At 35.8% G+C, this 25,230-nt stretch overlaps 2 protein-coding genes across 4 annotated transcripts in view; one reads left to right on the plus strand and one right to left on the minus strand.

Moving 5' to 3' along the window:
* Window positions 1-25,230, plus strand: part of ARL13B (ADP ribosylation factor like GTPase 13B) — a 49,633-nt gene that overhangs the window by 17,318 nt on the left and 7,085 nt on the right. For 2 of the 3 annotated variants that reach the window (XM_035315188.1, XM_035315186.1), the window contains 6 exons: window positions 18,079-18,184; window positions 20,932-21,134; window positions 22,974-23,070; window positions 23,859-24,081; window positions 24,560-24,676; window positions 25,137-25,205. In XM_035315188.1, coding sequence (XP_035171079.1) covers window positions 18,079-18,184; window positions 20,932-21,134; window positions 22,974-23,070; window positions 23,859-24,081; window positions 24,560-24,676; window positions 25,137-25,205 — 815 coding nt within the window. The remainder of the gene's footprint in view (window positions 1-18,078; window positions 18,185-20,931; window positions 21,135-22,973; window positions 23,071-23,858; window positions 24,082-24,559; window positions 24,677-25,136; window positions 25,206-25,230) is intronic. The other variant, XM_035315187.1, reaches the window with a different exon arrangement.
* STX19 (syntaxin 19) lies at window positions 588-14,157 on the minus strand. The gene is made up of 3 exons (XM_035315189.1): window positions 13,849-14,157; window positions 3,149-3,467; window positions 588-2,070 (listed from the first exon to the last, which is right to left on the minus strand). The coding sequence occupies exon 3, from the start codon at window positions 1,979-1,981 to the stop codon at window positions 1,106-1,108; it is 876 nt and encodes a 291-aa protein (XP_035171080.1). The 5' UTR covers window positions 1,982-2,070; window positions 3,149-3,467; window positions 13,849-14,157; the 3' UTR covers window positions 588-1,105.

Here is a 25,230-nt window from a genome sequence, read left to right on the forward strand (position 1 = left end):
ATGCTCGTTCTGGTAAGACCAAGAGGCTGAGCAAGATGTTGGTCTGGATGTCACCCAGAAATTCCTTCTGATGTAATTCTCTGGTTCCAGGTTATAGAAGTTTTTTGTAAGGATAATTTTTTTTCGTTTATTTTCTAATTAATGAAAGTGAGACTGCAGAAACAACTGCATATTTGTGTAGGCCAGGCAGCAGTAAGAGCACGTCTTCTCATGGAATAATAGAAGTATCATTTTCCCCCACCATCACCTGGTAGGTGTCTACCTAGCTGATTGAATAACATAAGTATCTCTGTGTCAGTTTGTTAATAATTGGTTTCTCAGCAGGCTGCTGACAAATGCCCTGTAGGTTTGATGTAGGCTTCTGCTGCTAATGACCTTTGATGTGCTCAGAAAATATTGACTCAAAACCTATTTGTAAGAAATACCAAAAATATGGTATTAAATAACCAGATATGTTTTGCATGTCCCAAAACAGTGCATGCTGTCCTACTACAATTTGAGCATTATTTTAGGATGGCCTGTGAGTAAACTCCTGTAGAAGCAGCACTCAAATAGTCCTGATAATCAAACACAAAGTCAGAAAACAGTTTAGGTATCAGGTTCTACATTGTTGTTGAGGAACTCCAGATTATTGGGGGAACAAAAAAAAAGAACCAAGTAAATATGAGTGCTAAAAACAAACAAAAACAGCAAGGCAATTAGAAAAATACTGAATATTATTTTATAAAAGGTTATTCAACCAGTCTTATGAATCTTGTCTGAGATTAACGATCCTTCTGATGTTTCCCAAAAGCACGGGAGATGTCGTCACATTGTTTTGGCTTCTTATGAGCAGAAGAACAAGAAAGTGTCACCCATCTCCTTTGATCCTTCCTTCTAGTTCACGTGTTTCTGTGAAAATCATAAAATTCAGGGTCAGATGAAGATCTCCTTGCATTCTTCTAACTCAGTTTGGAAAAAACAGATGCAGTTTTTCCTGAGAGGTGGTGTGGAAGGACAAATAAGAAGAAAAATGAATCAATAGAAGGATTCTGAGGCTGCCTAATAAGGAACTTTTACTAAATAAGAATGGTTGCTGCTTCAAATGTGTTTTTTTTTTTCTTTGTCATTTGCAGCATGGACAACACCAGCAGCATATTGCTTTGCAAGGGTTTCTTTTCCGATACTTGACTGCAAGTCCAAATTTTTCTCTAGATATTTGAGTGTATTCTTGAGTGTTGTTCATACTGATTTCTATGTTGTTGATCATCTCCCCTTGCTCCTCCACCAGAAGCGATACCTGGATAAAAAGTTCCTTCAAGTCTTTGATCTGGTTCTCCAGACTGACTAGTTCTTTGTGTCTCTGTTCAATCTCTGAAAGCTGAGCTTTTGTTATTTTGACTTCAGTGAGTAGATTTTCATTGAAAATATCCCATTTTCCTTGTTGAAGCATGTCATTGACTTCTTCCTCAGATACCTCCTTACCAGCTACTTCAAGCTGACGAACGATAAATTTTCTGCATTTCTCTTGCTTGACTGTTATAGCTTCGTTGTAGGAGAGCATAGCATTTAGGTAACACCGGGATAGGAAAGCATGCTGGGAAGCTAGAATTCTTACTATGGCAGATGATAAGCCATATTCGCTTTCAGCTTTTTTCACTGTTTTTGACAGTTCGTCCAAACCCTTTCTTACGTGTTCTGCTTGAATTTTGATTTCTCTTGCTATGTTAGATTCCTTTTTAAGAACACTGAACCTTCTCATTGAAGATACTAGGCTCTTTTGTTGTTGACTAAATTTATGAACTTCGTCCACCAAATTATTGATTTCATTCTGAAGCTTCTGGATTTCATGGAAATGCCTTTCAGTTATGGGCTCCCTTTCATAAATAATAGCCTGCTGTTCAAACTCTTCCTGCTCATCTTGTACGGGTGGGTGGTTGTTCTCTCCAACTATCTGCAGTTCCTTAGCTCTCAGTTTAAGCTCTTGGAGGCGGTCTTTCATGGTTTTTGTACTCAGTTTTTCTTAGCTTGTTCTTTTCCTCCCTTGCAAGACAGGGAGCTAACTCTAATATCCAGTATTTTCTTAGTTTGCTGTAATCAAAGTGTAACAAAAATCTATGTTAGCAGTTGTCCATATTCATCAGAAGTAGCTTTGGAGATTAGAGCTATTTCCCTCTGTACAAAGGTAAAGGACAAGTAGCTCCAAATCAAAAGTGATTAGGTATTATGATTAAATGTACAAGATAGGTATTGTCTGGGCATACTACCCTTTAACCCAGTTTTTGTAGGACTTAATCTCATAAACAAAAGTTTTTAATTTATTTTCAGATGGGTACAGATAAGTTTTCCCTCAACTTCTTCATTATCTAGTGTTTTTTCCACATACACTGATTTCAAACCTGATCCCATTTTTGTAATAGATTCATAGTGTAACATCCAGAACCTATAATATCTAGGAATTTGGTAGGTGGAGAGGACTTTTATGTGGGGGAGGAAGAGAGGAGTAACTAAAATTTTTATTTTACCATAATTAATCATTTGAAAGAAAAGTAATGATTTTTATTTTTTTTTTTAATATAAGTAAGCTCTTCTTGTTTTCTCAGTGGGAAATGTATGCTTCAGCCACAGAAGCTGAGACAGTCTAAGGAGTCAGTTTTGGCTTGCGTAAACTATTTTAGGCTTTTAGTTTAGCCATGCTGATTTTTTTTTCTCCTTTTTCCTTGGCTTCACTTGCCTGTGGAGTTACACTGGTGGTAACTGAGGTAGTAAACTCTACAGCAAAACAGAACAACAGAACTCTGACTATGAAAATACGTATTTTTTTATGTCTGAGTTTTCGTAGAAGTGGACCCACTATCTGTTATGATGGGACTTAAAGATTTTCTAAGCCACTTCTGAATTTTTCTGTTCTTATTTGTCGTTTGTAATCTTTAATAAAATTTATACAAATGTACTCTGTGCATTATATTAAGATACAATTCAGTAATGTTTGTTTTTTAACAAAAAGTGGACTTAGTGACCTTAGCTGTTGTGTGAGCTTCACTGGAGATAGTTAAGCTCCAGTTTAACAGAGATCTTAGTGTGATATTGAAGTTTTGTTTTTTTTTTTTTAATGGCAAGTGATTTTTATAGAAAATCTTTAAAATCTTAAACAAACAAACAAACATACCATTCAAATGACTGTGGGTATAATGCTCAGCCTGGCCTTGTGCGGTCATTGTAAATTTCCCTATTTGCTTTCAAATAAAGAAAAGTCCTGTAAATATTTCAGAAGCTTGCTTGAAGACATCTTCCATGTTAAAAACAAACAAAAAAAAAAAAAAAAGAGAGAAATTGTCAGCTTGATGCAGCTTGTCTATATGTCCACAATAAAAATTAAAAAAAAAAAAAAAATTAGACTGAATGCCTGTGTTATTGAACACAACAATATCCATGGAGGAATATCTGTAACATGTTATGCACCTGGATGGAACATTGACCAAGGAGCCCTGAAAAACAGAAGTGATAAAAATGAATATTTTGGAATGCAAATATTTCTTTAAGTTTGGAGAAAGAAAGAACACTTGAACACTTTTATATTACAAGGAGCAAGAGTTTGGGAAGGGCTGTTTGTGGGTGTTTATTTCAGTTTAATTGTGCCACGTCCTAGGCTCTGGACCAAAGGCTTTTCAGTAATTTTGACACACAAATGTGGGTGTTGTAGTCATTTTTTCCTATGAGTGTCATAAAATTAAGTCTTTTTGAAGAGTATTAAGGTTTATTTGTTTGAATTTGTATGTGGCACCTTCATTCAATTTTTAAATATTTCTTTGTGAGCTTTTATTTGGCTAAATGAGGTACCTGGAATGTTGCAGGTGAATAGGTGCCTGGACAGGAGTTCTGAAGAGGAATAAAAGTTTTTTTCATCAAACAGCTTGGGCAAAGCACTACTTTTTCATTGAAATATTCTTCCAAGTTTTAACTTGGTTTTTCAAAATTTGCATACTGCAGGAAGGGCATTTGGTAGCAAGATGTTTTATGTCGTACACTTTCATTACGTGGAGCATAACCTCTAAACCCTAGCAGGCAGCTTCCACAAGTCTTCAAATATAAATCATATTAATGAACTTCAGTTTAAGGAACGAATACTAAACACACACACCCGGCATCCTTTTGTGCAGCAACTGCAGAGCTTATCTTTTATTAAAATGCTTTTTGTCATGGTTGTTTTAGGGCTGCTACTATTGATTGCTTTTTTCATCCTCTGCTCTGTATACAAAGGGGTTGCTTCATTCTGTACAAATCAAAAGTGATGGTCATTACTGCTTTGAAGTAGACTGACGTTGGGTTTTTCTTTTTAGTTTAAAGGTTTGTATAAATATAATAAACAGTTAGTTTGTAGCTAGCAGTTAGCTTGTGACTAGCTTGCATGCAGTGCTGTCCAAGTGAAGTCATAGGACTCTGTTCAGCACAAAACATCAGCCAAAAGGGGCTAACTGGTAATTTTCCATTACAAAATGACTGTGAATGCTTTGAAATCAGATACTGGCTCTACTGGGCCCGAGATAGAAAATACAAAGCTGTAAGCTGCATGCACAATGATAGAAATGAGCAGTTTGGCCTTTCAGGGGTGCGTGCTTAAGCTGTAACAGTCTTTTTAAAAGGTATAACAATTCAGAAAATCTTCAAGGGTTGACACGTTTGTGTTCATCCCAAACTGTTCAGTGCATCTCAGTTACTCAGAGCAAGAATTGCTTCCTTTAGATACCTCTGCCTGATATGACAGCTCACCATGGTACCGAGGGTGGATCACCTCTGTTAAGCATTTCTGTTGATTTCCTTAGGAAGACTGCAGCTTTGCATGTGTACTTATGTTTAGTATTATGTAATTCAGCACAAAGTCTTTTGTTTTAACTGAGAGAGTTTCCATTGTGTAGGCTTTATAAAATTCAACAATAATAAAGTTCAACTATTTCTAATTGTAGGAAAGACAGTATTTTTTTTCAAACTTCCCATAAATGTTTTCCTTGGGCTAAGATCAAGAATGGAAAAATCTTGGTAACAAGTGAAGCGTTCAGGTCCATGAGATTTCTATTTAGGGTCTTTTGGACAAGTCTAACATCAAACATGTTTTTTTCCATAGGGTTATTCAGCCATTAATGCTAAACAATGCAGTAATATCTTCTGGCTCTTAGAGGTTTCAAGGTAGTCCTCTGAAACAGTAGTGTTTTAAATTGCGATTCTAAGGATTCTTTTTAGTAAGCAAATGCAGATTTCCGTCTGTTATCCAAAAAGATGCAATTTGTAATAGATGCAAAGAATCAATCCAGTAACCTGTCAACGTGCAAACAATTTTGTTACATTTGAATAGCTTCAAATGCCACTGCTGGGGTTTCTCTGATCTCTTATGCATATTTAAAGTCCCTAAGTAGGTTTTTGCATAATCTAAGTCATGGAGCTGAACACTCTGAACATGTTTTCCACAGATTTAAATCTGGCTGTCTGCAGGAGGATTAGCTGAAAAACAAAACTTTAAATGCTACATAGATTGATCATGAGAAAGAATGCTGATATTGTACCGTAGTGTGGATTTCCCTTACTGTTTTTTGTTGTTGTTGATGTCTCCCTCTCCTTTCCCCCTGTGCTTTAGTATCTGAATTTAGCATTTGTTCATTTACTGCAAGAGAATCCGAAAAGCCTGATAGCTATTAGAAGTTACGTAACTGTACTGAGACTTACGATCAGGCAAGCTTGCAAGTAATTTTTTGGAAAATACTACTTTGGGGTGGAGAAAAATGCAACTTGTGTTTATTTTATTACAGTAATTCCTCTGAATTGCTTAACTTGCCACGGTGTATCTCCCCACAGCAGAAGAGAGGCAATTTCTTCAAGGTAACATTCTTTTGAGATGTTTCAGAACTGCTTGGCACCACCAAGACTGCTGCAGAGAATGCTCAGTGTGGGGAATGTGAAAGGAACCAGGAGTGCTAAACAAGGCTTCACAGAGGTGACCTGACAGTCTGTTTTAGTACAGCCTAACACATCTGTTGACCCATGTTAATTTAACATGGCTTGGCAATCCTGTGCTTAAAAGCAAGTTCTAATGGCACCATTTAATGATTATGTGAGCTGGCAAGACTTCTTGTGTCTAAGGAAATTCAAGTAATTACTGAAAAGCTCTAAAACATACATGCAGTCATGCAGTTACTCCGACAGAACACAGTTCAATTTCTCCAAACGATAGTTACAATTTTTTCTTGTGCTCAGTCTGCTGTGACTTGAAAGTGAGTCAACCACAGGACCATAAGAACTGACCTTCATGTTCGATTTGTATGTCTACTAACAACTAATGTCTACTTTTTGATATTTTGGGTTCATTGGTCTTGAAATACTTGAATTCCTTAAAAAAGTAAAATAAAAATAGAAGTGAGCTACTATTAGGGGATTCTTTGCAAGGTATGAATCATATCACCAGTTATCTGCAGATGGAACATTTCTCAAATATCAAACTTGTAAAGTGGTGAGCAGAAAACACTTCAGGTGGTTACTTTTTTTTTCTTGTTTAAACATCAGACTCACTAAGAAATAGAATGTAAGCAATTGAACCCTAGTTTCATATCTTACATCCTATCTGGCTTGCCTTCAAAACCTGCGTCTGAATTTGCTTGCCAGTAAATGTGGTTGATTATACTGGCAGCTGAAACACATGCTGGTTTCAAATAAATAAGGATGTCTTCATGAGGAAGATAACCTTGGAGATTGTCCGCTTGACTTTTTGAAAGTTCCCTAACAAACTTTGTTCATATAGTGAGTCCTTGTTGTTGTCCTTTGTGTTTGTGTATATATATAGGGGCACATCTTGTTTTTTCAGTTGAGATGAAAGACACATTGTTGAAGTTTTGGCCAACACAGAGAGAATATGCCTACTCCTTTAGAGCTGAGTAAATGACTAAGTGGATGGAAAGCACCTGAATGACTTGGTGTCCCCTACATTCAAATAAATAAATAAAAATACTTCAGTGGTGATGAAAATATCACAGCTTAGCACATCCTCAATGGCCTTATCAGACATTTTTTTTCACTAATAGTTGGAAAAGGGGTTAGAACAGCTCAGAGCAGTAAAGGTGAAACAGATCAGAAGGTGAGAGAGCATTAGCTTGCTAAACTGCAGCTTCAGGTTGTTGACTAAGTTCAGAAATGGCTCTGAATGCTCTTACATATACAAACCTAAAGAGCATCAGCGAAGTCTGTCCATGTTTCTGACCATTCCTCAGACATAGCTGCTGCTGTATCTTCTACTTGAGTTACCAATTCTGAAACCTTGTTTGGAACCAGGATCTAAATCTGCAGGCCAGTCTTTAAAAAAGATACTGTGTAGATATGGAGTCCCTCTAATGTGGCTGCAGTAATTCAGGTGGTAATGTGTCACTGTGCACTTTCTGGGAACAGTTAAAAGCTGTGTGGTATTGAAAACAGCCAAAGATCAGCCTGGACTACAGGATACATAAAGGGAGAAGGATGTAGAGAGTAGGGTGGGAGTAAGGAAGGGAACAATACAGTCTATAGGAGAGAAGGAATTAAGCCCAGTTTTGCCTAGCACTAAGCTGTTTTCAGAGTTTAAGGATTATTGACCTGCTTTCATAAGCATACTCTATTTGGGGGAGGGAGGAGGAGGAATGCACATGCCACATTTCATTTTGGTCATGCTGGCATGCCTTATCTCCTAGAAGGTCTTTTCTCAACACCCCACTATTTTTATCATGCAGATCCACTGGTGATTAAGTTTGTATTTGTTCTGGTAGGCATCTTATAGCTGATGCATTTAGGAACACAGTTGTCACATCCTTATCAAATGTTTTAAGAGTAATGCAACAATCTGTGACTTTTGCTAACTTTAATGTGTTATTAAACAGAGTTATTAATCCCTCCAAACTGATGACATGTGGCTGGGCAAGTCTTGATAAAGACAGTTACCTCTGCCTAGGAGAATAACAGGTCATGATGAATAGACCGCCAGTGTTAATTTGTCATGATGAGAAAGTTTGTCCTAAATTCATTTCAATTCTTTTCAGAATTTTTATTTCTATCAAATTCACTATCTCCGATGTTTTATATATGTATGTATGTATATATATATATATCTATTTAAAGGACCTTGTGCTTAATTGTAAAGCAGCCATTTAGAATGTTCTTTCACCTGTCTACTTTGTCGATAGACCCATTTATCAGGGAGTGTATGTACAAAAATGATGTTTGGTCTGCATTAAGTTAAAAGGCATATGTGAAGTAGTTAAGCTGATCTTATGTAACTCTTGTTACTGGTTGTCGTTAGATTCAGTGGCTTCTTTTGGGGGTCTGGTGTGCTGGTTTTTATGCTTTTTGTTTGTTTTTGTCTTCTTCCTGATTTACCAAAAACTCCTGTTTAGGTTCCATAGTTTCATTTGCTGTTTCTAGAGTATTGAGCACCTTCATTAAAATGTCTGATACAAAAGAAGACTCTGATATTTGGTTTAATTTGTATGCTGCCAATGTTAGTTTTAGTATGCTGAGGTCCACTAGAAGAGGAAGGCTTGCAGACAAGCAAAGGACATAATTCTCTCTTTAAAGCTCTGAGGTGTGTAATCTCTGTTCTACATCACACTCTATTCATTACCTCTGCTGAAACAGCTTTTTTTTTTTTTTTTTTTTTTCTGACTTCAGCAAAAATAAGGGTCAGCTTGTTTTTCTACCCTGCCCCTTAGTTATGAAGGGAAGGGCACAGGGTAGAGAATGCTTTGAGGCAATGTGTCCCAAAGGAATTTCAGGTTAAAAGTAAATATTTTTTGATCAATTTCCAGGCTGCAATTGTCTTACAGTTCTGTTATAAGGTGTATAACTGTTTTTTGACAGCAGTGTCTTTGAATTGAAATTTGAAGGCTATGCTTTTTATATATTATATAAATATGTTATATAATTCATATATTATATATATTATATATATATATATTATATATAACTGAAAATTGAAGGCTATGCTTTTTATATATTCTCACAAGAAAAGAAGCCACCTGTTTGGTGTTCTGGAATCTTGCATTATTACCCCAAGATATATTTTAAGGAACTAAGCAATCTTGCTACAGGTTATGTTTATTTTCTCCTTTGTTTATTTAAAAAAAAAGGGGGGAGGGGGAAAGAAAAAAATTTCCATTAACTTGTCTTGCAAACAAGTATGCTTAAGCCAAGGATTATCAGGAAGCAAGGTGGCTGGATAAAATTATCCTCTTAAATCATCTCTGTCTTAAGATGTTTTTCCAAGGAATTATCATATTAAGAATAGTTCTACGTTCAAGTGTCTGTCTGTGGAAAGTGTGGGAGTTGTTCAACAGGAAAATATCAAGGGTAGAGAGCTTGCCCTGGCTATAAACCTGAAAAAAGATGCCATTTATATGTGGAAGGTAGCTAATTAATATCAGAGTATACTATATGATAGTGCAAAATAAATCATTTTCAGTGCAGGGGACTTAAATGTTAATAGATATCTCATACTTAAGAAATACTAACGTGTAAAGGTCGTTCGCGTTTTTCATTCTTTGTCTCTGTGAAATAGGCTGTAGTGTGTCACCTCTGTCATAGCTGACAATGTGACACTGAGGAAATGCAGTCTTGCTTCTTGTCCCCTCGAGAGAGTATCACCCAACCTAACTGCCACAAAGCTACCAGGTAAACCCAAAATGACCAATATGGAGAATAGGAACAGCACATTTGAAGCTAAGGAGCTGGGAAGTTCTCTAACTAGTGTGACATAAGTCATGGGAAGGGGAGAAACATCAAAATAGTATGAATGTGTGGTTCAAATAGAATAAAACATTTCTGAGTATTCAAGGAGTTCAAGAGTCAGGTAAAAATAAGTCCAGGGTTGATGGAAAAATGTCACAAAACCCTGCTCCTGGAGTAAGTGCACCAAGGGAGATGGGGTTGGGGCTATGGAATAGACCTTAGTTATTTAAAATAATTTAGATGTTCTTGAGCTGTTGGCCAGAAATTCATAACATGCTCATGTTGTTGGAAATGTTGTCTTATGTTGATTTTTATGGTGTTGCATGATATGGGAGAAGAATCCTAGGAGAGAAAAGGATAAATGAGTAATAGGAGTTACAGATCTTAGCATTAGTAGGGTGGGAAAATACAGTAGGTTGTGAATCATCTATATTAAAAGCTTTTAAACTTTCAAAATCTACAACTGCCAGTCCATTCCAGTTAGAAGAATATGGTGATGTTGCTTTTTGTAATGAACAATTTGGTTCAAAGATGCACAGTAAATAAGACACAAAACTAGGATTGTGCCTTGGAATTTCATAACATGTTATGAATATGTGGAAGACTTGAGGAAAGGGATGATATATCACTCTTCCCATGTATGCAGGCAATGATTCTCATGTTGTCTATAGGAACTTTAGATAATGGAAGGTGGTAATGTCATGCTTTTGTACTGACATCACAGTTTCAGGTGCAGTATGCATCGCTAAGTCCTCACTGACAAAAAAATGATCTCACTCTGCAAATCAGTTAGTCTATATTCTCTCTAATTGGTAAGGGATTGGAGTATCCCTTGATTTAAAGTAAAAATGAATTTATTTAATATCCTCATGATATTTCACCTATAAACTGAAGATTTCCTGTCAGTAGTGCTCTTTAGGAGACTTCAAAAAAAGAGCAGTAAAGTAAATGAATCATTGGAGACACCTGTTTTTTTTTTCTTTTCAGACAAGAATAATCCTAGAAATCAACACCATCGTTGGTTTAGATGGTACAATTATGATGGCCACCTACAAGTCACAGAAATCCAGATAGAAAATCATAATCTCCTCTGCCAAAGATGACATAATGAAGGTCCAGATATTGGTACATTTAAAGGCAGAATTTGAAAGTAAATTAGCAACAAGAGAAGGGGGTGCAGCAGGATGGAGACCAGGTGAAATTATTTCCATTTAATAGGATGTATAGTTTGATCTTCTAGTTAGCATCTTTCTCTAAAACTAGAGTTGCTATACATCTATTCTAAGATTTCTTTCATCCTGATAGTTGCAGGCACAAAATTCATACTGTGCAAAATTCCACCTAGTTTTCATTCCCATTTCATCTGTCAGACCATATAGCTAAGTACTGCAGCTGTGGAACTCATCTTTAATTAATGTGAGGATTTCTAGGCAGTTTTATTAAAACAAAACAAAAACATGTTTTACAGGTAACGTGACCAAACAACATCACTCTTTGCCTTGGTATTGATATATCAATATCAAATACAGTATAAGAAAATAATTCGTATTTGCAGGTTTTCTAAATCTTATACCAAAATGGGTGGCAGTATAACTTACTGTCATTACTTTTTGAGTTATATACCTGGAAGTTGAACATAGTATCGTGGTTGTGAGCTCAGATCTCACTGGACAAACCTACTTGATTAATAGGTAGGATTAAACTGAAAGCAGAGCACTGTGTCAGAGAAATGCACTTTTAGTAAATAGGAATATGATTCAGGTGGGAATGTGGCCACTTACCCAAAGTGAAACAAATGGCAATTGTCATTCTTTTGACCACTTCAAAAGGTAGTATGAGAATAAAGTTTCTCTAGAGTTGCCTAGAGATACTGTAAACAGGATGAGTTTAGAATCCTGCATTTCGATAAATGTGAATAGTTAAAAGTGACCTGGAGGAACTGGTTAGGGAAAAGTTGAATTAGAGAAATTTATCTGCTTGCAACTACATATAAACAAACTCTTAACTGATGTTTATAGGCAGATAATCCTGGAGCTCCTCGTTCACTAGGTTTTCAATACAGTTTACCCTAATATTCAGAGTATTGTTTTACATAAGAATTGAAGGCATGAAAAGCAGACTAGGGAAATGAAATATTCAGTGTATGTGAGAAAAACCGTAGTATCAATCCGTAAAAAGTTACTGATGAGTTTTTAACTGTTGTCAACAATCCAGAAGGTGCCTAAAATTAGGGCAGCTACTTAGAGTGCCAAAGAATATAGCTTAAGATCTGTTAAGAGCCACTATTTCTGTAGTTAAAAGTTGTTAAAGGCAATTGCAGAAAAAGAAGGAAACTCAATCTTGGAGTGCCTTACAGTTCCATGGGAGGTTTGAAACTGTTTTCTAGTTCTCCTGTGTGCTTGTTAAAAGTAGCAAGAACTTTGTTTTCTGTGACTTCCTCAAAAAGCCAGTGAACTGCCAATAACTAAAGAGGAAAGAACAGACAAAATCTGACAATCTCGCATCTTTCTGCCTGTTTGTGCATCAGTTCAAGTTGCATGGATGTGAACATAAGCAAAACAATGGCTAACAAACCTTTTCCTGCTGTAACTTCTCTAATGTGTGTTGTCGTAGTGATTACTGTCCAGAGGATCATCCAAGAAAAATAAATGGAAGAGAAATGAAATTCTGAGGGAAATAGGTGGAACAGTATTTCTAAAAGGTCAACTACAGAAGGAAAAAGATAGCATTGTTCTTTCCTTGTGTCAGTTGCTGTGAAGTTCAAAGGTTCTTTCTCTTGCCTTTGTGTTCCAAGGAATCCTGGTTCAGTCAGTCTCAAAGCTATGGCTCCTTGAAGCAGCCTTAAAGCCTAATATTTTTGAGCTCACATAAATCATTCTCATAATGATACATTTTCCTTAAGTTACTTTTACTCAAGACTGCTAGTTCTGACACTAATATTTTAACCTCAGGGATACTTTGCCCCTTGTTGATTTTTATGGCCAGTGTAAACGTTTGACTGAAAATTTTGAATTTGTGATAACTGTCTATGATTAAACCCAAAAGCAGCATCCGAGACACTTAGAGATTGCTTCCAACAGTATGCCTCTACGGTATTTAGTTTTGCATTGCTACTATGTGGGAGTCCCACACAAAATGCACAAGATGGTAAGCAAGTGTTTAAATAAACAAAACCTCCAAGCTTAGAAAACAAATGCATATGGGCACACGTGCACTTATGCAAAACACTATCACCCTGAATAAAGAATCCTCTGCCCTTTCTCTTAACACTTGGATTTTTGATGAAAGCTGAGATACAAATGTCTGCTTCTCATAGTGGATTTTTTCAACAAATCTTTTGGATTGTGAAGTAAGTTTTAATGCTGATTTATTTACTACTTGCTCAGGAATGTTTTAGAAATAAGTCAAGGAGTACACATAGTTCACATTCAGACGCTTTTCACTGGCATGTCTTCAGGCTTCTGAGGGAAATGCTGTTATTGAACTGTAGATGTCAGTTGTGCCAATGCACACATACACTCCCTTTCCACACTGTTTCCCATGACTCCAAAAATAAAGTTCAAAGCTCTCTACTTGCTTACAAAAAAACCCTACTTGATATAAAAGCGGTTTGTGCCTTCCTTTCTTTATGAGATGGAGAAAAGTTTGTTGTTACACTGTGAGGGTTCCAAATATACTTCGTGAGATTGAAATAAGCGAAGCATGATTTTATATATGAAAGCTTTTCACTCAGTCACCTTAATGTGATAAGCTAACAGACGTGCTCTCCAGTGCTTTCAAGTGTGTTTTTGATATATACTTCCTATAGTTCTTAAACACAAAAGATTGCTGTATATGAAGTTCTACTGACTTGGAAAATTAAAATCAAGCCCTATCTATCCTTTAAGATAATTCTGACGTATGCACTAAAGGAGGAGGTTTTATGCATAAAACTTGCCTCAAATCCTAGCATTCCTGTGCATGAGCAGTAGTGCTCTGAGACTATATTCACCCCTCAAAAATATTGAATTATTTTCAGGATAGACCTCTGCTATTTGTGTATCTTGACACTTAAACGCATTTCTTTTCTGAACTACACAGACTTCTTCTGATATTTATGGCTTTATAAACATTAAGTAAAAGAAAAGTCTTTACCTTTTAATCCTGTGCGGTGACAGTCTTTCTGTGTTACCCTTTACAAATGAACTCCCGAGGGTAAGCTCCAGTATAATCTGAAAAACATCGTTTTGAATATTTGCCTGAGTAACGTGTCTTGAGTGGCATTCCACTAAGTATTTTCTGCATGCCTTCTGCTCCTAGTTCTTAAATAATTGTCCAGGGGCTCATCTTTGAGTGCGGCGGTGCGAGAGAGAAGCTGACTTCTGCAACTCCAGTAGACAGGCAAATTGATTACTTTCTACTTGGGGAATCTGGTTCTGCCTGTTTGCAACCCAGCCTAGCTGTGAGGCGGATCGCTCTCCTGGAGTTGGCCAATAGTAGGAAGTGTCCATGACCGGCTCCCTAGATAGAGACCTGGTGAGCTGCAAGCATAGCGCTGCCTACCTCTGAAGCACAAGCGTTAAGTGCACTAATTGCTTTCTTCTACACTGAAGCATGAAGGAAAAAGAAAGCAAGCTTGTGGGTCTGTTCATACACTTACGTAAAAGAGGGGAAAAATCCAGCATTACGGTATCCTTTAGAGCAATAAGTATCTTAATATTTTAGTTCCTTTCATAAGTTTACTATAAAGGCTGAAGTGGGACAGGGAGTACAACAGGAAATGTATGACCTGTGCTAAATCAGTTCTTGGGGCGCATAAGGTGGAGACTGCTATTTGGATATTTTGCTTACCCAGATACAGCACTTCAGCTCTAGCTGTTGAAAACAGCCAGTACTGCAACATAAGTTCTATGGAGAAAAGGGAAGATAATTGACCCCAAACCAAATTGTATGCTATTCAAGTTATTCAAGGTTAAAAATCAGCAGGTACTGCAAGTTATAGGGCATTAGTGTCACACTTGAACTGAGCTATGCATCTTACCAACATTTAATTCTGCTTCTGCTGTGGTTTGTAGAATGTGCAGTCCAGTAACACAGTAAACTGCGGTTATTTAGTCTTGAGATGAGAAAGGAATAGGCTGTGGCTACCAAGTCTGTGATCAGAAATATTTTCTTCAATCAGGTTAAGACAGGAATTGACAGCACTACTGAGGAATGCTTTTTTGACTAGGGAAAGGGCAATAGGATTTTCAGACTGTGACAGAGATAGGTTAAATGAAAAAATAAAGTGTGATAATTGGATAATCATGTCCAGTCCTTTAACTGCTCTTCATGTCTTTCTTGAATTCCATTTCAGTTTTTCCCTTGTTTAGATGTGTTTAATAGCCACCTACTGGGATGACGTTACTTGTTTTCATTGTTTGTTGAGACGGAACAGTGCCAGAGTATCATATTTAAAATGTTATTGGTTCTGTATATGAATTGCAGAACCGTTAGGAAATCTTTGGACTAAATTGTACAGGGTACAGAGTACAGTAGAATTTGTCTTTTTGTTGAGAAGTGAGAATGGATTGTTTAACCAAGGTGGGGGCGAGGAGGGCCTTGTGCTTTTTCTAGGTCTGCAGGCAAGTTAGAAAAGTTTTGATCATCGGTAGGATGTAGGAGTTTTTATCCCCAAGTTGGACTGTAAATCATTCTTAAGTCTCATGAAAATCAAGGGAAAATTGTTGCATCTGGACATTTAAGAAGCTGTCGTTCCATGGTCTCCTTCATACACGATCCTTGAAAGAAAAAACTGTGAAATTAATGGTGACAAGCAATGTTTTTTAGAGCTGCAGATGTAACACAGATTTTTCTTTTTATATTTATTGGAGGTTAAAAACTCTCTTAAGAGTAAAATGGTTAAGAACTGAGGTTCTCATACTGCTATTCTGGAAAATGGGAAGAAATTAGTTTTTGAATCAAACTGAGTTGCTGATGAATTCTGCTAACAATGGAGTGAATTCCTACCATTTGTTCCCTCCCCACAAGGAGTATGATAAATCCAAAGTACTAGCTGTGGTTGAACATTCCCTAAAAGCCATTTGAGTTGGTGACAATGACTTGAGATTTCAGAAGAAAAACTATAAGGTCCGGTTCTAAAACAATCTTCCATTGTGTTGATGGAAACCAAATTATTTGTGATTTTATCATGAAAGTTGAATCAGTTCTGTTGTAATGGAAGAGTTGCTATATTTCTGAACATAACCTTACTGGAACTGCTTTACTAGAGTGAAGTCAGTGCAATCTTTAGGTTCCCTAATGCTATGCAATACTTCTCTTCACAACTTGTGCACTTAATTTGGTTTATGACTATTGTAGAAAGTATTACAACTATTGTAGAAAGCAAAATCAGATTGAGCTTTTTGCTTATATTCCAAAATAGTCTGCATTGGTTCAACACAAACAGTACTAGTTTTCATGCTGAAAAGTAGTAACTTTGAACAGGAATAGTGTATTGCTGATGAAATATTATTTAATGCCTTTTCACAGTTCCTGGAGATTTACCATACTAGCTTTTAATTGAAAGCAGTTAACGGGGAAGGAACAACTATATATCCTGTTGTCATCAACTGTTTTTATGAAAGATGGGAACAACACTTAGACTTGACTCCTCTTGTGAAGTTTTGTTTTTTTCTTATAAACTCTTAGCTTCTCGTGAATGTAAAACATTTCTTATGTGTTTGTCTCTTTTTTGTTGTCTTTGTTTAAAAATATTTTTTTTTGATTTCTTTCATGAACTTGCCCATTTGTTATTAACATCTGCTTACATGTGAAGTCAGAAAATCGTTCACCACTGTCAGTGCAAGTTTGCTTGTTCTAGGGGAATATGTCTGCTTGGCTAACATGTTCCTATACACTTAGATAAAGTTATTCATCCTGTTAACGTTCTTCTACACATTGTTTCAGTGTGGACTGGTATCTTGCTTCTAACAAATTTATCCTTACCTGTAGATTTCAAATTCAACAGGAATAGAATACATTTATTAGGATGAATGCATGTTGCTTGATAACAACTGAGCCTCTTTATTTTCCCTAAAGAAATGAGACATACACAATCCTAATGCCTGTAGTCCTTCTTACCTTCTGTAACGTTGACCACTTTAAGTCTATTTTAATCAAGGAATTGAGTTCTCAAGGATTGTCAAATCCTTTGTTTTTCAGGAAAATTATTATTTGGACAGCTGAGAGAAATCCCCATTAGGGACAAGATTTCACCTTTCTTTGAGAGGTGGTTCTATAGAGGTTATGGCATTTGAACTTTTCCTTACATGTAGTTTGTGATGCACCTTTTAGGGCTTTAGATCAGAAGCTTTTCCAGTTTTATATCATATAAAGCAGTTTTCAGTGAAACATTCAAAAAACTAGTCAAAAAACTAGCAACTCTAGTTTTTATGGTTGTACTATGGTATCACCACAAGTTTACTGAGGTGAAGAATTTAAATATTGGGATGTTTATTACTCTGGACAGCACTCTTTAATAGTTACTGCTAACGGTGTTGCAAGGAACATAATATCCTCTGTTTTCAGGTCTGTGTATTTATTTGAGTGTGAAATGATGAATAACATTATTTGAGTAGTGAGGCAGATTGGTTTTGTACCATCTACAAAACACACGTTATTGGCAATAGTGTTGGATGCAGTTACGGAGTATGTGGAAGACAAATGTTATCTAGAACAACAGTCTCCCCAAAATTAGGGAGATGATTGTATTCCAGAGTCCTCACTGCTACCATATTTCTAAGAAATAAGACAATAATGGCACTTCATTGTACAGAATTCTTATTTTGCAAGCTGTGTGTTTGATATACCTTCCTTTTCTTCTCTCTGTGCAATAATAATGTCTTTTAGAGCCATTCATGCAAGTTATGAGTTTTACTTATGAAGGGCAGATTCAAAACACTACATGCCAGACTGCAGAGAAAGATTCTGGAGAGTACATAGACCTGAGATGATCATGGAGCAGTTTTACATAGGGAAATGCACATCATTTGGGAAGCTACGATGTTCTGAACTTTGATCCATAGACTCCAACAGGTTGTACTGGGTGACCTTGGGTGTAGAGTAGTACAATCTTTTACCTCTGTTGTCTTAGCTGTAAAATTGCTTTGTCTACAGGTGCATAGTAATTACTTGATATTAGTATCTCTGATGAAAATGGTATATGGACTAACATATTGTTTATTAAGTTGAAAGAACAGCTAAGAAATAAAGCTGGAACAAGGCGTTTTCTCTTTATTTCCTTCTTCATTTTCCTACTTGTGTCAAAAATACAGTTTTGGAGATCTGATCTCTTTCATCTGTCAGGATGCGAAGTGTTTATTTTCTTTTGATTTTTTTCTTCAGGCTGGCAAATAAGCAGGACAGAGAAGGAGCTCTGTCAGAAGCAGATGTAATTGAGTCCTTATCTCTGGAAAAGCTTGTCAATGAACACAAGTGTCTATGTCAAATTGTAAGTATTTTTTAAGATGTTTCATTTTCTTATACATACGCAACGCTTGCCAAGAGGTAGAGGATTATGACATATAGTAGAAAACCAAATCTGGAACCCTGGAATTCCAGCAAAGATACAGTACGTGTGTATGTTTTGCAAGTAGATCTACTGTTCACCTTGACGCTTGGCTTCTGGATCTATTAAAGAAATCTCTATAATGGTCCTCAGAGTATATTTCCTGGTCTGCTCTGAAGCCATATACAAATAATTATGTACCAATGTGGATTAATTTTTTTTCAGTTAATACAGCAAGTTTAATATTCCACCTTTTTAAAAAGAGTAGGAAATAAAATTTGCCGATGTTGACATTCAGGAAGAACCACTGTTCAGATATCATATTTATCTCCTTTCTGTTGATAGCTAGAACCACCATTTAGTCTGAGCTACCATCTGACAAACAGTAAGCATTTAATCTAATTCCCAGCCCAGTAGTCACAGTAAAATCAGGTTAACATCTGTCTTGAAATAACCACATTTCAGGTGTAGTAGTCAGTGTCATGTTTAAAAAAGAAAAAAAAAATCCTTAAAATATTTATTTAAAAAGACAACAAGAGGCTGCATAAAGGCTACTTAATATTGGTCAAAATTTTGGATAGCTTATCCAAATTAACAATGCTTCAAGATTTCTTTAAGCCTTTATTCTAATCAACATCTGCTAATTTAACTATTTGTGGGCTTGAGCTTCATGATCTTTTTCTAATTGCAACAATAAATATTTTAAAAGATGATCTGAGTTATGCTGAGACTATTAAACACCATTTGAAGACAATTTTGCAAAACTATTCCATCTGGTATTTGGGTTTTGAAGTTAAAAAAAAAAAAAAAAAAAAGCCTTTTAATTCCCTAGGGAGGGTTAGAAAATTTACAGGAAAATACAGTAAGTATTTTCTCTAGGAAGTTGGGTTATAGGGGGGCTACAGCTATATTCATTATGTCATGACTCTTTGAGGGCTTTTCTTCAGTCAGTGGACTTTGCAATAGGCATATAGAGCTATCATAAAAAAAATATAAGAGCTCAATTCTTTTTTCATGAGGGATTTCCATGGCAAAAATATTTTCTTGCAAAGCACTATCAATTAAAAAACAAACAAACAAAAAAAAACCCTGAACAATTCTAATGTTTTTCCAGTATTTTAGAATTATGTAATTTATGATGTTTCATCACAGTGCTGTTCTCATTCCCCATTTTTATCTCAATGTAGTCAACAAAGAAACTAGATTGCATACTCTGGCATCTTAGCTGAAAGCAGTCATTGAGAGTCTTGCATACTTCTTTGCAAAGTATGACAGGGAACTTTTTTTACAAGTTACATTAAAGAAAAACCTGGTCCCAAGGTCTTTCTATATGATGACTTATGGGATGAATTTAAAGAGGATTTTTTAAAATATATAAATAAAAATAGGCCATATTTTTGTTTGATCTTACTATTTTAATTGGTTTTCTTCTGTTTTTTTAAATTCCCTGCAAAAATATTAAAACAAATGGAAACATCTTCTCACTGTCACACAGTGTTAGTCAGAATGACCTTTATCTTTTCTTTTTAAAAATATTTCTATACTTTCTATATTACTAAATTTCTGTATTTTATATCTGAACTACTGCAAGAATAACCTTTGTGCAAACCTAGAATAAAATTGCCGCAGCGCTGTCCATTATCTTAGTTTTCTCAGATAAATAAGTTTAGTCTTCTCAGAGAAACAACGTATTATTGCCTATGCATCTTCTCCCTGATTAGAATACTCTCCCTGCTAGAGAATACTGTAGGGTTGTAAGGTGAATAACACTCATACTTGAACCTTAATTTAGACAGTGTTGGAATGTGTTAAAATGCAAGCAGTGTTTGGCACTCTAGGGGGGACATAACAGGTCAAAATTACTTTTTTTTCTGTTTCAAACTGTACATACCTTATCTGGCTATGGTGTAATTTAAGTGCTTGTAACTGAAGATAGAATACAGGGAATTGTTAGGTGGTATGAGTTGAGAAGGAAGAAAAAATAAAAATAAATCATGAACATAAATCCCAAATCAATCAAATCATATAATTAGTATGAAACATTTGTTCTTCATTTCAGATAAAAAGCTTGAAATATGCAATTGCTTTTAATTGAGTTTAAGACCCATACAGGGTTCCAGAAGATTCTGGAAAACAGTTCTGAAGAGATCTAGAAAGGTCTGCTAGTCCTTTTCCTTGCTCTAAACTTGAATCACGTTGTGTCTCTTTGGTTCCAATTAGAGCCCATTATACTTGTATTCCTGTCTATGAACACAAAGAACAAATTACTCTTTTTCTATTTGCAATTAATCCAATTTCTTGAGGGATATTATTGCAAGTTCAAAGCTTTTTCTTCTCAAGGGAGAAACCACTCCTGTTCCTTTAGTGTTTTCTTACCAGATGTGTTTTCATAAACAGTTTTTGATTTTTCTGTTCCTCTTGATGCCTTCCAGTCAACCTGTGCCTTCCTTCAAGTGTTTCATCCAAGTTAGATAAAGTATTCCAAACTAATTTAGCAAGGTTTTGCACCCATCTTCCAACAAATTTGCCTAATGGTGTTTCTCTTCCTTGCTGATGAGAATATCATAAAAAAAAGTTTCATTCTAGTTGAGATGTATAATATTGTTGTTTGGCTGAGTTCTTGTTTCTGGTTAAGTAATGTGATCAGAACTACAAATAATTTTTCCCTTTTCTCTTCCTTGTATTTACAGGAACCTTGCTCGGCTGTCATGGGCTGTGGGAAAAAAATTGATAAATCAATAAAAAAGGGTTTGTATTGGCTTCTACATATCATAGCAAAAGATTTTGATGCCTTAAATGAGCGCATCCAAAGAGACACTACAGAGCAAAAAGCATATGAAGAACAAAAGAAACAAGAACGAGCAGAGCGAGTGAGAAGGATACGTGAAGAAAGGTACGCTCTCTGTAATTTCTCCATCCTCCCTTTCCTCCTGAACCAGGGACTCGTGATTTATTTAGAACCCTTGTGGCTCTGCAACCTACAAGGGTTCCCATTAGAGACTGTTGTGAATCATTTTACTGGAGCATTATTACAAAATCCTCCAAGCACTCCTTTTTCACTGTCTGCCCTATACATGCAGAGACCTGCAAGTCTCAGTTACTGAGAAGTGATTGTAAAGTTACTGGGGAGTATCTTGGCTTGTGCTCTTATTGATTTGTTATACTCCAGTAAAGTAAATAACTTAGTCGCTATAATTGAGATGAGTATGTTTTAAACACCTGGAGTATGGCACAGTCTTAATACATGTTTCACAGACATATACAAATGCACATGCTGTTAGTTTGCCAGATGTCTGCATAGACAAAGCCCTCTGACCATGTTGGCTCTATGCCATGTTGGGAGATAGAGAGAGGAGGGCTGACTATGGAAAATGTCTCAAAGGGAGTGTCTTGTAACGTGGGCATTTTCCATGTATTCTGTTACCGATCAGTGATCGTGACAGTGTTCGTTTACTGGAGGAATGGTTGGATCTGGACTAAAGGCTTAAATTGTTGCCTAATTCGTTGTGTCTTAGAAGGAAGCTAACTAGTAATTTCTGATGTTTTATCACGTAGCTGAGGGATTGGCTCAGGTTTAAGAGATGGCATTTTGCTGTTTATATCAAATCAATTTCTTACTGTAAGGAACAGGTTATTCTTGATTCAAGTAGAGTTCTGTTTCATTCCATGTTCTAATAATTCCCCAGACTGCTCTATTTTGTTCAGATTTGCTTTCCTGAATGTTTTCTCAAAGTGCATTTCCTCCACAATGTGCTACAATATTAGTAGCAATCATCTTGTTCCAAATGAAAAATGAGACAGAAGTAGCGCAAGTAAATTTTAAAATAGCGTTGGCCTTTTCTTCCAAGCTACGTGGTTTTATGGGTAGATCAGCTCAGTTTTGTTCCTATCTGTGCCTCTGAACAACAGAATTACTTCCTTTCTCAGCATTTGCAGCTGTAAAATTTGTGTAACAGTGATTTCCAGTGTGTAAGTAACATTAGATCTATTGCTGAAAAGTGTTTGAATGTAGTATATTAATAATATATTATTTAATCCATGGTAATTGAATATTCCTTGCTTAGAGATCTAGTGCGTACAAAATAGCTGGTGCTGTTGCAATAACAGTGTACAGAGCAGCATGCATCTTTCTCAATTTTTCTGAGTTGTTGGAACAAATAAGATTCCCTAACTGTTCCTATATACGCACTGAATAGCTTGTCACCTGTTCTTCCTTCCATATATTAAGATGTATCTAGAATTAAGAGAAATGGAGGTGTATTAAAAATAGAAGTTGGTGTTTTAGATAGTATGATTTCTGACAGTGTAGATTTTTTTTCAGAAGTCGAATACCTTGAAATTATTGCTACAAAAGATTATCAGTGAGAATATTTCAGCACACTACTGAACAATCAATACCTTCCAGTTACAGAAGCATTCTGTCACATATCTGGTCCTTAGAAACTTCTTCCACTTCCTGTAATGTTTTGCCATATAGAAGCATGTGTTATTATCACTGACATAACATGTACTTGTGCTTCATTGAGGTCAGCCTGTTATGATATTTGTCGAATGTCTTTCAAAATACAGAGGCATACTGTAAAAATCAGCTGGCATAAATAAGAGGACGAGCTAGATGGCCTAATGACTGTTCTCTATTGAGTAAAACGTATGGCATGGCTTCTTCATAATTCTTTGTTCATCTTCCTCCCTCCACTCGCAAAAAACACTAAACAACAAAACAATAAAAAAGGGAAAGAGAAGAAGGAAGAAGTGTACCTGATGATGAGGACCCTGAGCCTGGGAACTCTGAAAATCCCTTCCAGCCTATAGCAGCTGTAATCTCTGAGGTATGAGAATATGTGGAAATCTGGATCATTTTAGACCTACTACTAACAAATGTCTGAGAGGTAATCAGAAAAATGGTTCATTTGAAAGAACTGTTTTAAGTCTGTACACACAACACTTTTTTTTTTAATCTTCTCAGTCTTGTTTTGTGTGCATTGAATCAATGCTTTCATGTTATGAAAATCACCTGTCATTGATTCAGGGGAAAAAAATTGTAGACAAAGTAAAATAAAGGTATTATAACCAAATGATTAAAAATATTTGCCAATTAAACTATTGGATATTCAGCAGTCAAAATATTCACGGTCTACCAATATCTTCTAAAGTGCTTAAAACCATATAAAATCTTCCTGCCTACATCAACTGTTTAGATTTGTGAGCATAACCTGTTGTTTTCTTGTTTTCTGTTGAAAACTAGGACAGTAGAAAAGGTTTTGCTTAGGACTGTTGATGTTTATATATCCAATATGTTTTTTTTCCTCTTATAACCCTCTCCCCTAAAAAAAAAAAGGGCCCTCTGTCAATCATATGTCAATGCCAATATATAAATCCAAAGATATTTATTCTGCTGTTAATCTCTTTCTCTTTTTTTTTTTCTTGTGCCCCACTGGACAGTATATTGGAAATATTAGTTTCTTCATGTGAGACATTAAAAAAAAACAACAACATATTAGTAATATAGGATTATTCTGGTTTTAAAATAACCTTCCTTTTATTATTAGTTCACCTCATTAGAAGCTGTAAAAAAATCAAAGCAAGCAAATAAACATAAACATATTATTCTCATTAGAACGAAAAACAAATGGAAAAGAAGCGGCTAAGGTTGGAGACTGAAAAGGCTACTGTTGTCTCAAAATCTCAAACAGAGCAGGAACAAATGGATGCACAGCAACTATCAAGTAGCAGTAGCCAAAAAACAAATGATAGTAGACTAGAAACATGCAATTCTACATCTGCACAGCATTTGCAGCATGAAGAAAATGAGCAGCAAGCCTCAGAAAGCCATGACTCAGGTAATGCTGCTTCCTTTTAATGTTTCACTTAATGTTACTTCTCATGTAATTCTTCCCTGTGACTGCATTACTTTTCAGGACACCACATGGCAATTAAATCTGTTGAAAACATACAAATGCACAGTTAAGTTATTGTATTGGGAAATAAACTGTCCTTTTAAAAAGTGTGAATTTGTTGGTTTAGCTGAAATTGGATCTTTTTTTATCATAATCAAGTATATGATCAAATTGCCATCAGTACCAAGTTAAGTTGAACTTACTAAAATATAAAGTTTCCATGTATTATGCTTATATTTTGTTCTCTGTAGCAAAGCATGCTGTGAACATTGTACATTCCACAAGCTTTAGTTGTGTGTTGTGCAAGTCTGGAGTGAAAATGCCGATGCATTTCACCCCAACAACTGTATTAAAAGATGATTTAACATGTTCTCTGAATATCACTGTAAGGTACGTAATCCTTTATTTCTGCTTGATATAGATAACAATAAGAAGAAAAATAGAAAAACAAAATTAAAAAGGGGCCACAGAGTGGAACCCATTAATGCAGAAGATGCTGTTCCCAAAAATCCTACGCCACCACCATCTCTTCCACCAGGTAAGTGTACTAACAAACAAAATAACTGATGTCTCAATTTATGGTTTTTAAACATTTAAAATATTAATTTGTGAATGGCGAAACTAAAATGCCTTCATGCAGAGGTATGCTACTGAACCTTCCTCTCTGAGAAATCTTTGCAGTTTCACACTTAATGGTCTGAACTTTCAGCAGTATTGATTCGATACGTTCCATGGGGGAAGTTATTATTTTCACATGCACAAAAATGTCAGATGCTAATCAATTTTTCATCAGTGAGTAGTCAAAATACCAGTATTTTTAAGGGTGGATTGATTTATTTGAAAATTATTTCACCAATATTCACCATATAAGTATAATATATTACATACTTTTCCATTTCTAAATGCTTTGAATTCTCCCAAAAGGATATGGCTTCCATACATTTTCTTAGAATCAAGTGCAGTAGTGGTGTGTTTTGACTGTCTTTTTTTCCCTTTAGTTGGCTGGGGAACTCCCAGACTTAATAGACTTCGAAAACTTGAGCCTCTTGGTGAAACACATCATGCTGGTAATTTAAAATATTTTGGGTTTTG

The sequence above is a fragment of the Oxyura jamaicensis genome, chromosome 1, assembly GCF_011077185.1.
Source record: "Oxyura jamaicensis isolate SHBP4307 breed ruddy duck chromosome 1, BPBGC_Ojam_1.0, whole genome shotgun sequence".
Classification (NCBI taxonomy): Eukaryota; Metazoa; Chordata; class Aves; order Anseriformes; family Anatidae; genus Oxyura; species Oxyura jamaicensis.